The following is a 14,917-nucleotide window of genomic DNA, read 5'->3' as shown; positions in this document are numbered from 1 at the left end:
AGTAGCAGGCTTATGTGAATTGCTTATCTGATATTTAATAAAGGATCAGAACTTGAAGCTGTGTGCTGCAACCTGCATTATATTCATCACCTAGAAAACATGACTTTAAACCTTGCGATGCATACAAAGAGCACAGAATACTTGCTCAGTTCATCAGTGTCAGTATAGTGCCAGTATAGGCATCTGGTACAGCAGCTGGACTGTGAAGCCTTTTAACACTAGTTCACAAAGAATAAGGAAGGACAACTGCTATCTTTATGAAGAAATATTTGTCCTTTCAGTAAATCATAAATCCTAGCAAAACCTGGGTACTCTATCACCCATAACTATTTAATAATAGACTGAAATAATGTAATTACACAAGTATCCAATTCTGCTTCCATATGCAAGTGGTTCTCTTGAATAATTAATCATGTCAATAAATTGTATTTCTGCATTTTTCAAGTTATATTGAAGCATTTTAGCAGCTTGCACTTCACATTACATAAACATGTTTTAAAGAAACAGAAATAGAATAATCGATTAGCTCCGTCACTAATTACCAGCTCCTTGGAGTTGATGGTCTAGCTAACACGTTACATTAAAAAAATCCTTGCTCATTCACACTATGCACAACATTTGCACTCCTACGTTCATACACCTACATTAACACAGTGTATTTCAAAGCATTAGTTGCGCTTCATTTGCATAATTTTGAAGCCAACCTAACTGTATGGACAACCGGACCTGACCTTTTTTGTAACACAGCGCAATGCACAGCTTGTGAATTGTTTTCTTGCAGTGCAGGTGCATTTCTGCCTTCCGTAACAGTGTGCAGGGAGAACACACAAAAAAAAACACTGCTCCTCCACTGCTCTGGAAAGGGATGAGCCAGGTGCTTGCCACTGGGAACACATCCTCACTTTAATATGAGCCCATACAAACAGAAGAAAAGTTGGCTGCACACCGGATTCTGCTGGTATACTTTATTGAAGCGTGTACCATATCACTGGTGTACCGCCCAAGGTCCACCCCCTTTGGCTGACGCATTTTACCCAATCACAGGCGTAGTCATAGAGATGACCAGTGATGTGGTACTAGCTTCAATAAATGATCCAAGCGGAATCCAGTGCATGGACAGCTTTTCTTCTGTTTGTATGGCCTTCTATAACAGGGTGTTGTAGTTTCATTTAAAATGAATGGTATCGCGAAGCAAGGCACTGTGGTTTGGGCTTTACTTTTCGTTCCAATGAGATGCAATAAAAAGTGAGTTTTTTTTATATTTCAAGTTTATTAAGGTTTTAAAAAAAGGAATCATTACAAACAGAAGGCACAAATTCAGCATCTAGTAACGTAACACAATAACAACGGAATACCAGTGAAAAGTGTAAAAAAAAAAAGAAGGAATACTCTAAGCCTAAAAAGAAATCAAGAATACGGAGATGGGGAGGGAGGAGAAAGTAGAATGGAAGGTGAGAAGAGAAGGTGAAGATAGATAGAAGAATGGACAGATGTGGGCACGGGCATCCAGTAATCTAAGGCCACAAGTGTTCTTCATGTATAATACTCATCAATTATAACTCAAAGTGATACAAGTATTGTCAATAACTAGGGTTGCACAGATACCAAGTACAGTACTCGGTACAAGTGCGAGTACATGTACCGATACCTTTGAGCTCCAAGACTACACTAGAGAAAATTTCAAAAGTTAGGTGGCAGCTGTGATTTGTAAGGAGCACACGTAGCTCCTGGGATTTGTGCATCTCTGTTTTAATGTACGATTTTGTTTTTATAAATATAAATAAAGGGATGCACAGATACCAGTTTTGCGAGTACGAGTACTGGTACTTGCCGAGTACTTACAAGTACGAGTACTGATACATTTTTGTTTATTGTCATGTGACAGTTTTTCTAAAACAATACAGACTAATGATTTCAGGACAGTGGTGGAGCACCAGAGCCAGGTCCCAGCAGCAACCGCTGCAGCCCTGGTAGTTCTCATGAAAATGCCAAGTATCTGCACTGGTACTCGAAAAGTATCTGTGCATCCCTAGCAATAACTCTGATAATACAGTGATTCTATTAACTGAAAATTATGATATGACTTGGACATATTGGGAGGTTTGTTTGAATGTAATCCAGGGCTGCCAGACAAGTTCATATTTTGCAGTTTAATCGCATTTGGCGAATGTCGATTCCTCCATCAGACGAAAGTGTTCTATTTTGTTGAACCATTCTTTTAGTGACGGGATCTTCAAGGTATTCCAATGGACAAAAAACAGGGCACAAGGTATCTAACCAGTAATAGCTCAAGAGAGCTATAAACTATAAATGGGAGGAATGTGGCATGATAGTATTAACCACTTCAAGACCAGGTGTTTGCACCCCCTTCCTGTCCAGGCCATTTTTCAGTATTCAGCGCTGCAGTACTTTGACTGACGTTTATTCCGTCATGCAACGCTGTACTGAAATGAATTTTATACCATTTTTTGGGGACAGATAGAGCTTTATTTTGGTGGTATTTAATCACCACTGGGGATTTTATTTTTTACTATGTTAAGGAAAAATTATTGAAATTGTTGGGAATCGCACATCACGGGACCTCATACAAGCGATCCGCCGGCTCTGTAGCCGGCGGATCACTAGTATATTAACGGGCATCGCTGCCTGTTTTCAAATAACGGGCATTTCCCGCTCGCGCGCGCTGCTGGACATGGGGGGGCATGAGGGGGCGTGGCTGAGCGGACGTCTAAAGACGCCCACTCAGATCTAGAGAGCTCCTGGCCGGCCGTTTTTTTACAATGGCCGGCCGGGAAGTGGTTAAAGAGGCCTCTGAAGGTGTTTGCTAAATCAAGATCTGTCATTGCTTCCGGAAGGCCGCGAACACGGAGATTGTTCCTGCGTTTCCGATATTCCTGGTCCTCTAAATCGGTAAGATAAGGCTCCCTGGGTTTGCATGCTGAGTGAAATTGAGCTTGTAAGGCAGTGATTGACTGAGCGTGAGTCCAGGCGGCTTTCATTGTCCTTCGGTGAAGCAGGTGAGTGACTTCACCCCTCAGGGGCAAAATGTCCGCCTTCAGGGACTGTTTAAGATGAGTGAACGTGTCTGAGAGCTCACTTTTGGTAGGAAGCTCTCATACCAGTTCGTCCATAGGAGAAGGCAAGCATTGTTCCTGCTCATCTCCTGACCCAAAAAGGGTTTCAGACAAAGCGCTGGAGAGTACTGGACTGGCCAGCAATGAGTCCAGATCTAAATCCCATAGAACATCTAAGAAACATGGTTACAGGAAGAGATTGATTTCAGTTATTATTTCCAAGGGTTGTGCTACCAAATATTAATTGATGGTGCTAATAATTTTGTCCAGTCCATTTTTGGAGTTTTGCGTGGAATGTGTCAGATTTGGCTTTTTTTTCTCCACTTTTTTGTGTGATACCAATACAAACAAAATAAATAAACATGAGAATGCCTAAACATTTGTAATTGCAACACTTTTCTGCGTGAAGTGGTGCATTACCTGATAGAAATGCAGGAGTGCCAATATTTTTGTCCATGACTGTATATACTGTATATCTATCTATCTATCTATCTATCTATCTATCTATCTATCTATCTATCTATCTATTTATAATGCACAGTGATATATATAAATCTGTGTTGTAGTTATATGTTTTGAAACACAATCTATTTCCTTAGCAAAGTAGGAAAGAAAACTTTAAAATTCTAAAGTTCATGCAAAAAGTGTTGGAAAGAATAGCTGTGCCAACTTAAATAGTCAGCATAACACTACACAGAATCGTAAATATATACCAGGGTTGGAATTGTGGGAACCCCTTTGTAGTGAAAAGAAAGTGAGATGGATGAAATAAGGCTGATGCTGTAAAATGTAAACTCAGGGCGAGTAGAGTGTATGACCCCTAATCCTAAGAACAGTTACAATGCAGCTCTCACCCTTGAACTCTGCGCTCGTATACCAGGACAAAAGGGTCATCTATGGCAATGTTTTGATCACAAGCTTTGTCAGCCCTGGAATGTGTTTTCTTATCTGTAGCAATCCACACCTGACAAACCAGAAGCTCTGTTTTCCCAGAACTCACACACATTTTAAGTCATAAACAGATAAAGCATGTAAATCCCTTCCTGATACACAGTTACAGTAAATAATACAAGTTCTTCTACTATGATCATCATGGCTTCAACGGTGAGATTTGTAATAGTGCATATAAGCCTTAGATCAGAGATGCCAACCCTGCACTTAGACCCGAATACTGATGATTTATAAAAAAAAAAAACTTTATACGACTGTCTGAACTAATTATGTGCTTAAATCTTGGAAGAAAAATACAATACAAGAGGTTTTAGCTACACTACAGAATGACATGTACACTTGTACTGTGCTAATGAGTGAAGTGTTCATTGCAGTATGCTACTAAGGTACATGTCACACAGCACACTGCAAGGGAACAGTCTCTCTACAGCTTGGAGTCAGTGGTGGAGCACCAGGGCCCAGTTGCAACTGTGACCGCTGTGACCCTGGTAGATCTGCCACTGACTCAAACCTGTAGAGGAACAAATCTCAGCAATAGATTATATAAAAATGCAGAATATTGCCCACCATAGAGAACTACATATCCCAGAAATACATTATACAGCAATACAGAATACTGCCAACTATAGAGGACTACAGATCCCAACAATACATTATATAACAATGCAGAATACCAGCTATAGAGGACTACATATCCCAGCAATACATTATACAGCAAAGCAGAATACCGCCAACTATATAGGACTACATATCACAGCACTGCAATATACAGCAATGCAGAATACCATCAACTATAAAAGACTACATATCCCAGCAATACTTAGGGGGGCTATGCAGCTCTTAGGGGGCTGTGCAGCTCTCAGTGGGGCTGTGCGGCTTTTGGGGGGCTGTGTGGCTCTCGGGGGGCTATAGGACTACATATCACAGCACTGCAATATACAGCAATGCAGAATACCATCAACTATAAAAGACTACATATCCCAGCAATACTTAGGGGGGCTATGCAGCTCTTAGGGGGCTGTGCAGCTCTCAGTGGGGCTGTGCGGCTTTTGGGGGGCTGTGTGGCTCTCTTTGGGGGCTGTACAGCTGTTAGAGGGGCCCATGCAGCTCTCAGGGGGCCTTGCGGCTCTCAGGGGGGCTTTTGGCTCTTAGGGGGGCTGTGCGGCTCTCGAGGGGGCTGTGTGACTTTTGGAGGGTGTACGGCTCTCCAGGGGGCCGTGTGGCTCTCGGGGGGCTGTCCCACGCCTCGAGGGGCTGTGTGGATCTTAGGGGGGCTATGGAGGAAATGTTTTACACTGGATTACTACACAGATCTGGAAGAAATACACAAAGCTCACCAAGATTCAAGTAAGAATACAGATGACTCTTGTATTTAGACAATATTTGCTTATGCCAGAACTGAGCTTTAACAGATCCCAGGAAAATGCAGCTGAGCAATAGTTATTGCCTAAAACTCAGAGCATAGCCAGAGGTTACATAGTTTCATAGACTAAAAATACAAAAATATTGATCAGGGCAGGTTTAGCTGATGGAAATGTGTGTCTTTTGTGTGTGTGTGTGGTATAACGTCCACACTATGTGGCTGATTTACTCAGGCTCCATTCACACCTAAGCATCAGCATTTAATGCACGTTTTTATATGCGTTTTTGCTTTGTGTGTTTTTGCCTGAATAGACACGCGTTTTGGACATGTTTCTGCATATGGGTGTATTGAGAGTTGTCCGATGAAAAGCAGTTCCATCCATTACATAATTCCTGTTCCTGCTTTTTATCATCAATAGAGAGGAGACAAGACCGTAGAGATGTACTCATCCACAGAACGCTTTGTGGTGGCTGTAGCCGTGACAATGTTGATTCTGAAGAAGAGAAAGCGTAGGCGACGCTTCTGGGTGCATCCTCTTATTGCAAATCGCCAGCAGCGAGGCCAGTTCTGGACCATTTATACAAAACTGCAGAACTGGGGCCATTTATGAGGAAACATTTTTTGTCTTCACCCACATGTCCCTTCAAAGGTTAGTACACATTCGTCATGATTTCTTTCCTTTCTGACCGTGCACCACATTCTATCTGCTGCATTCCCCCATTGACCCGCTAACATCCACCTTTTATTATTCTACAGTTTTGACAAGCTACTGGGTATCCTGTCCACTCATCTTGAGCGTATACTGTACACGCCTACTGTATATATACCTGTGTGGGGATGGACGGGTTAGACCCAGGGCCAGAAGTGTGTGGTTGGATGTCTTCCTTTTTCCCTCCTGTGCGGCTATCTTACATAGAGCGCTGGGTGTGATGTCACTTCCTCCCAGCACATCGGAGGAGTCGAAGACGGAGATTGTGGGTGTGGTCGGATTACATGTCACAACCGCCGGGCGCCGAGAGCTAAATTAAATTGTGCATGGCATCGGCGCCTGGTGGTTATAGGTAAAGTTATACAAGATTCGAATCCCGGAGCGGCAGGCTAATTTAGCGGGCAGGGGCAGATCCAGAGTCTAGTGCCGGGAGGGGCACTGTCGGAAAATAACGTGTTGCTTACAGAACAGATTATTGTAATAATATATTATGTTACAGTTGTTTGTTATGTATAACAGCAATTGCGCCTTTCTTTTTCTTTAACACATCCTGACATTTTTGTGTGCAGGAATGGAATCTCTGCCAAACAACATTTGGCACATTACTGTCATTAAAATGGGTCTGTCATCCACACCGCACATTACTATGTTTAGAGCTTTGTGATACACATGATCTAGGCACAGTGTGAAGAATGGAGGGCCCCAGACTGAAGGAAGGGGCGGGGGGGCTAGGAATCTGCAATGTCAGCGGTCACCAGGGCCCCCAATGCACAATACCACCAGCTATAAAGGACTAAAAATCTCAGCAATACACTTTACAGCAATGCAGAATACCATTATCTGTAGAGGACTGGTGCTGGGTCCTGTATTCTGGTCCTTGGTGCCATGGAGCTCTGGGCCAGTCCCTGGGCACACTGGTAGCACACGGGCCAGCGTCTGCTTCTCATTGATGGGCTGCTCCTGGGATTTCATGAAAATGTCTCCACATCCCCCTGCCAGCTCCCATGTTACCCGTGCCAGCTATGGGGTACAGAGCTCACCTGACCTCCCATGCCAGCTATGGGGTACAGAGCTCACCTGGCCTCTACTGTAATCCTAGCTATAGTGTACAGACCTCAGCTGACTTCTTATTCCAGTTCTAGCCCTGGCTATGAGGTACAGCTTACCTGACCTCCCCCCCCTGCGATACTCTCGCTTCTGGCAGCCTTGGGCAGCCTCTAGTTGCCACTGTGTGCACATCTCTCTTTGCCTAGTTAAAGGAGAACTATGAGGTGAGTGATTTTCACACAACCTCACAGTTCGAGCCGACGTGTGACAATGAAACTGTCACACGTCGGCTCAATAGATCGGGAAGTGAGTGAACACATATCGTTGCTCGCTCCCTTCCTGGAACTCAGGATGGAGAGCGGTGAGGTAAGTAGTATTTTTTATTAGGATGGAGAATGTTGTGCTTCGGTAGACGGCGAGAGTGTACAGTACGTCACAAATGTACTTCAAATTCCGCGGCTATATGACGTGGAGCCGGCTACGGTGGCGGATCAGAGTGACGTCATGGGACCTGATTGGGACCTGTGCACCCGCAGCTTGTTCGGTGCGGCCAGCAGCCCAGTCAGAGCGGCAGAGGGAGATACTATTTTCTCAGGGGACCCACCCCGCACAACTCCCTAGAATCTGCCTGAAAGAAGCCCATGCACCTTTTCCAGCGTTCAGCATTTTTACAGCTTGCAACAAAACTCTCAGGTGTGAACAGGGGCCATAGAAATGGTGGGATTTCTTGTGTTGTGAGTTTTGATGCGTTTAGCTGTGAGCATCAAAACGCCCAGGTGTGAACAGGGACTAAAGGGGTATAGCAGGTTTACCTTGCAAAATGAACTTTAACCTTGCAAGGGAATTTTCACTTACTTTAGTGAATGTGATGAAAATTCACTTTGCAAAGAATACCCAATCACATGCAAGGAAAATTTTAAAAATAAATAAATAAAATAACAGGATATTTTGCATTCACATCACCTCATTTCACCTTATTCACTAAACTAATCGAAAATTTCCTTACAAATTAAAAATTCCCTGTGCAAAGTGAACATGCTTTACTCCTTTAGTAAATCTCTATGACTAAGCCCTTTAATGGGTGAAACATGTCAGAGTAAAGAGGATCCATGGTGGGACGATGTGTACTTGTGAGCTACAAGACATTTTTCAGCGAAGCTTGCATTGTGACCAGACTTTTTTTTCTGTGAGTACCTGCAGAAATTTGAGCAAGACGGGCTCGGCCGGTGTGCATCCACTGTTCTCTCTGGTGCTGCTGTGAAGAGGCAGTGATATTGGGCTATGGAAGTTACTCTCCACCACTATGTACTCATGACAATAATGTGAGGCCCACTGGTTTTGCAAGTCAAACCTGCATCAGAACACACCAAGGATGCTCACCGATATTGTAGGGACCCCAAAGATTATGCAGATTAATTCATGTATTAATTCTGTACCTAATAAATGCTTAAATTATATTGACTAGAAAACTAGGTTGGCCTATAGGGCACCACATCTCATTAGATCAACATAAAGCAAAATATGAACTTTTAAAGTACCCAAAATAAACACTTTGTCAAGATACAATACTTTTATTTAGATAACATAAAAAAAATTAAAATATCCAGATAATAGATTGTTTTGACTGCATTTCAATAACATGGCTAACGTCTTCTGTACATATCCCCATCCATCACCTATTTGTAAATAGTCCTCATTATGATCTTTTACAATATATATCCAAACTGTATGTTAGAAGATGTTAATCAAAATAGGTGGCCGAGTGTAGATTTCTCAACATGTTTTCGCACATGTATGTTCCCCTGCGACTGGAGTCTTGCAGATTAAAAAAAAGTAACTATATTGCCCTCTATATGCTGACAGCGCAGAGCAACGCTGCAACCGGGAAAGATCTCAACAATATTGTCGGGATCCACCTCACTGCCTGATTGACCGCTGGTTCTTCCTCTCTAAAGCCAGAGTCAGCTGTGCCTGCCCCCTCCCCTGTCTCTCCCTCCAATAAGCTCTGCAGGAACAGGGAGAGGGGAGGGAGAATACCTGTGGGGAGCGGTGACTGACAGTGACTGTCAGCTGAGCAATTAGCAGTTTGTGATCGCTCTTTTCCCAGGCTATAGAGTCGGCATGTGCACGCTGGCTTAAACTATTGGGAAGAGTATATTTTACTCTAGCAATAGTTCTCCTTTAACTGAATTATAACTGTTAAGTTATTATGGGCGAGTGTAGGGATATAGCAAATCAATCGATCAACCACGTATTATTCTATTAATCATATTTTATAGGGTATAGCTTTTCGCCTGTCCCTCTTGTCATTAGAGAATCCTCAGGATTTTCTAATTTTAGATTAATTTGTCATCACCACTGAGTATGTCGACGCAAATGAAAAAAAGTACTTTTGCTTGAATTTTCTATGGTGGTAGCTACACAGGAAAATAGCTCTGCATTTTCATTAACAATGGTACCTTTGTAATTCCCCAAGGTATGCCTCTATGGGGGAGAGAGAGCTCACGTCCTACACACACACAAAAAAAACAAGAAATCATAATGCCATAATGGCTCAGCAATGTTAACTGCACAGGAGAACAGTCATTTAAAGAGAGTTGTTTATGACTAAGGCATCTTACTAATTGTTTGCTGACCCACGGCTCTAGTGCAAAATAAGGGCATAAAGTTAGGTCAAGGGCAATTACCACTATTAAAAGGGGCTGCATAGAAAGAGTTCAATATAATCGTAAAACACAAAGGCTTTCCTTTGTTGCCATGTTACCTTTTTAACTCTAAAGATTCTACTTTTGGAAAGAACTGCATTTTATGTGTCAACTTTACTGCCAGCCAGGGCCACAGTTCTATCTGTCCACTTTTATAAATCGTTCACTGGTGGAGTCTTATGTTCAGAACAAAGCATTTCCTCTCAGTGTTTCACATTACAATGCTTAGTATTTATAGGCAAGTAGGAGGTTGAGAAGGTAGAAGACATAGCTGCTTCCCAAGGTCACACCAAGCTAACTCAGAGATTCAGGCAAACACATTTTCATATTCTTATCCCAGCAGAGTCCTTGTTTTTCTAGAGTCAAGGATTATTCAAATGATGTTTAATAGTAGCTCAATTTAATTTTGAATATGGCATAACAAATATGGAATATACAGTATGTTATCATAGCATAGAGATGTCACAATAATGTATTTTACTTTTATTATTTAGAGTGGAATTTTGGACAAAGAGCTAAATAGACCATAAATACACTTTATGCACCCCAATACAATACGTTTTGGGTTGCACATGAGAATATTAGAGAATTTTAGCCTGGGGGTGCATTCAGAATTTTGCAACACCAACTGTATATGCCTGTACCTAAAGAAATACAGTTACTACCCTGACCTAATGAAAATGTTATGCGCCTGGATTTTATGGTGGCCCTCTAGCTTTAGTACTCTGTGATCCAGATCTTTTACTTCTGGTATAGCCAGGGCCAACTGGGGCAGGCCGCATTCTTACCTCAGATCAGCCAATGACCTCCGTCAGGTGAAATGAGCATTCACAAATTGCTGCAACCTGCAGTTTCAGTAAAGAAGACTGAAGCTGGCCCATGCAGAAGGTCTATAGGTAATCTTAGTTAAGAATTGGGGGAAATCTATGGGATAAGGAGGGCAAAGGGGAGCAATAACATAACGTGCCTCAATGTTGAAAATGTGAGCATTAAAGGAGATTATTGGGAGAGTAAAATGTACTCTTCCCAATACTTAGAGCTGGTGTGTGACACTGCAGCTGTCAGATGCCAGCTCTGTAGGTTGAGAGCTGGGCGATCACAAACCACTGATCGAACATGGCTTCTCCCTGTAGAAAGCAGTGACTGTCATTCACTACTCCCCACAAAGATTCCCCCCTCCCCTCTCTGTTACTCCAGCACTCATTGGAGGGACAGACAGGGGAGGGGAGGGGCGGGCACAACTGGCCTTGCCTCTGAAGGGGCACATCCAGCTGTGAATCAGGCAGTGGGGTATTCCTGACAATATTGGGCACTAGATGGTGACTTTGGGTCACAGGGGTACATTAGAAAATATAGTCCCTTGGTCCAAAGAGGACTGAAGCCAAAAAAGGTTTGGGTTTAGTTCTCTTTTATTCCATCCAAATTTGTTCAAGAAACTTTAGGACGATTTCTTAAGGGACCGTAATATACAGGGGTAAGGGTACTCCTAGAATGAGATCCTAATAGGTTGGACTTGATGGACTAATGTCTTTATTCAACCTCAAATACTATGTAACTATACTGCTACATTCCATGTGCTCGAAAACGCCATGGGACTTGTACTTACCAGGAGACTATTCACAAGACTGGTCACTTTCTATGCTGGATAGGATATTGTTCTTTTCAAACAACACAACTACAGAGCTGTCCTTGGCCTCAACATCTGTGACACCTGGTACATGTGCCCAAGAGGAGACTTTATCATGCTACATGGTGGACAAAATGATTAGGTTAAGTGAGTAGACATGATCGGTGGATTGCTCACTTTCCTTTCCCTATGTTTGTCATACACCCACTAAGCTATCAAGCCTACGTGAAAAACAGGGGTGTTAAAAAGCATCAGTCTATACAGCTTTGAGAGCTTGTTTGCATGAATAGGTCACCAATACACCATTATGTGGGACTATAATAATCTGGGTACACATGCTGATACACTGTGGACTAACATATGCGGGACATGCCATATGGATATACATGTGTCTGATGCTCTGATTTGTGTTGACACTCTGGTAATATCGTTGAAATAACAACTTTGCTACAATTTGTGCGAAGTCCGGCTATGATAGATGTATTTTACTAGGAATATGAAGATGATTCAAACGCAAAAATCATCTGCTAATAAGGAATACTAAGTGAGCAACATTTGTTGATGAATGAGAAGAAATATACACTTGAGATCATATGCAAAGATCCAGATATGTATCCAGCTTTTTCTTGCACGCTTTACAATACAATATATAGTCTCTTGAGAATCAAGCCTTTGTGACGCACGAAAACTATTTATCCATATATGTATCTATGTCCATAGATACAGCACAGTGAGTAAGCTTTGTCACCGAGGAAAAGAAGTGTGTTACTATGTTAATACTGTTCCCAGCTATCCCCAAGGACTAGAGAACCCCTCCCTTCTTTGTTATGGGGATGAGGAGAGAGGGAGATGTTGGAAACCTTGACCTATGGTGACAACCCTGCTTCTCCATAGACACAGTTTGGTGAGTGAGCGTTGTCACCAAGCACAAGGAGATGTGTTATTTGCAGGATTACCAGGTGAAAATAAATTTTAAAAAACTGAGAAAATGAATGCAGCCAGCCCAAGGCATGGTAAGTTATATTACATTTTTGTTCTGGGATTTATATATGTTTTAAATACTGTATAATATATAATGACTTACTATGGGTAGAACTGAACATTTAAGAGGTCTATTAGAATTACTGCAGGATTAATATAACTGTTTCTAAGAGGACAGATATCATTTGTAACTTGTAAGTTAACTGTTCAGTTATATGCCCAACTGAGTTATTATATTACTTTGCTATTAAACGGAACACATTGTACTAGAATATAACTTTTTTTTTTGTCAGTATTTCCCAAAGTGTTAAACAAGGCCCACTGGTAACAACCAGGGAAGGCGGGATATTAGGATGCTTAGTTATCTGCAGATCTCTCCAGTATATTTACTCCAGACACCAGCTACCAGAAAATCAATAGTATAGCTTGCATGAATTCCAATGGGAATATTGGAGAAAACAGTATCCCAACTGGATAACTGCAGCGTTGGGTGGCCATTACAATAAGATGTTGCAATGTTTTTGATCGCGGTACAGTGTTATAGATCAGTCAGTCATGTAGCATACTCTAGTGGTGACTCATGACTACTGCATAGAATTGCATACATTTTTGTCCATTTTTTTAATGGGACTCCTACCCTAAGTCCTTGATCACACCTATAGGTAATTTATAGCTGAAAGGGCTAAGAACTAAAATGCTCAGAGGATTTCCAATGCTTTCAACTGCCCCTGTTCACATCTGAGTGTTCTGAATGCGTAGGTGTGAATGGAGCCTAAGGCTAATGTTAGACGGATGACTCATACGCTAGCAATCCTGCCGCTGGTGATTTCTCAGAATCGCCAGCGGCAAGATCACTAAGAGGCTGCTTGTTTGTCCCTATCTAATCGCTCCCTCTGTAGATGATGCAGAAAAATGTCGCTCCCTTTGCTAGCAATCGAGATTCAGCAGAATTAGGATCAGTGACAAAGCGACATCTTGCTTCACCTGGCCACAGAGGGAGTGATTCTAAAGGGACTGACCGCAATCGAGATTCAGCAGAATTAGGATCAGCGACAAAGCGACATCTTGCTTCACCTGGCCATAGAGGGAGTGATTTTAAAGGGACTGACAGCAATCGAGATTCAACAGAATTAGGATCAGTGACAAAGCGACATCTTGCTGCACCTGGCTACAGGGAGAGTGATTCTAAAGGGACTGACAGGCAGCCTCTTTAGTGATTCTGCTGTTGGTGATTTGTCTCTAGAGGCAGAATCGCCCATCTGTTCAGTTATATGCACAACTGAGTTATTATATTACTTTGCTATTAAACGGAACACATTGTACTAGAATATAACTTTTTTTTTTGTCAGTATTTCCCAAAGTGTTAAACAAGGCCCACTGGTAACAACCAGGGAAGGCGGGATATTAGGATGCTTAGTTATCTGCAGATCTCTCCAGTATATTTACTCCAGACACCAGCTACCAGAAAATCAATAGTATAGCTTGCATGAATTCCAATGGGAATATTGGAGAAAACAGTATCCCAACTGGATAACTGCAGCGTTGGGTGGCCATTACAATAAGATGTTGCAATGTTTTTGATCGCGGTACAGTGTTATAGATCAGTCAGTCATGTAGCATACTCTAGTGGTGACTCATGACTACTGCATAGAATTGCATACATTTTTGTCCATTTTTTTAATGGGACTCCTACCCTAAGTCCTTGATCACACCTATAGGTAATTTATAGCTGAAAGGGCTAAGAACTAAAATGCTCAGAGGATTTCCATTGCTTTCAACTGCCCCTGTTCACATCTGAGTGTTCTGCTGCCTGTAGCAAAACGCCTGTCACTGGAAAAGTACATGAGCAGCTTTTCTGCAGATTTCTGCATTTTTGGTCCCATAGACTTCAATGGAAACGCCTGTAAAAGCGACAGAGCCATTTTCTAGTATATTTGATGCATTTTGTCACACATTTTACCAGCCCTTTTCTTTGCAAAAAACCCCACAGGGGAACAAAATGGAGGACAGCACAAGTTAAAAATGCATGGAAAAAACATTTGACAAATGCACCTTTGCATGTAAAATGCTTAAAAACACTTTAAAAAATGGATAAAAAAATCATTGAAACTAGGGATCCACTGAAATTTTGGCCGCCCAAACATTTCACCCAAAAATTGCACTTTTGGCAAAATGCTGAAAGTACCATGATGGCCGAAAATGCGGCAGGAAATTCAGTGGGGAGGATTTATCAAAACTAGAGCAGATTTGCAGCCAATCATCTTCTCTCTCTCATTTTCAAATCTCACCTGAGCCAACTGTAGAGAGATGCTGATTGGTTGTCATGGGCAACTGCTCCAGATTCAGTTTGCTCCAGATTTGATAAATTCCCCCCAGTGTATCCCTAGCTTCTCTACTCCCCGCTGGGTGCCGGTCTGTGTGCCTTCTGATGCAGTGGCCGGTGCCCAGCGGGGAGGAGAG

General features: G+C 42.2%; 1 protein-coding gene across 1 annotated transcript in view; it reads right to left on the bottom strand.

The window, feature by feature from the left end:
• Positions 1-4,080, bottom strand: part of LOC108797180 (GREB1-like protein) — a gene marked incomplete at its 3' end in the record, with an annotated part of 78,307 nt that extends 74,227 nt beyond the window's left edge. The window contains exon 1 of the mRNA XM_018568754.1: positions 3,929-4,080. Coding sequence (XP_018424256.1) covers positions 3,929-4,080 — 152 coding nt within the window. The remainder of the gene's footprint in view (positions 1-3,928) is intronic.
• Between the last annotated feature and the right edge of the window lie 10,837 nt (positions 4,081-14,917).

The sequence above is a fragment of the Nanorana parkeri genome, unplaced genomic scaffold (genome assembly GCF_000935625.1).
Source record: "Nanorana parkeri isolate BGI_ZX_2015 unplaced genomic scaffold, ASM93562v1 scaffold1240, whole genome shotgun sequence".
NCBI lineage: Eukaryota > Metazoa > Chordata > Amphibia > Anura > Dicroglossidae > Nanorana > Nanorana parkeri.
Note: the sequence above shows the minus strand (reverse complement) of the source record. Positions and strands in the feature narration are given on the sequence as shown.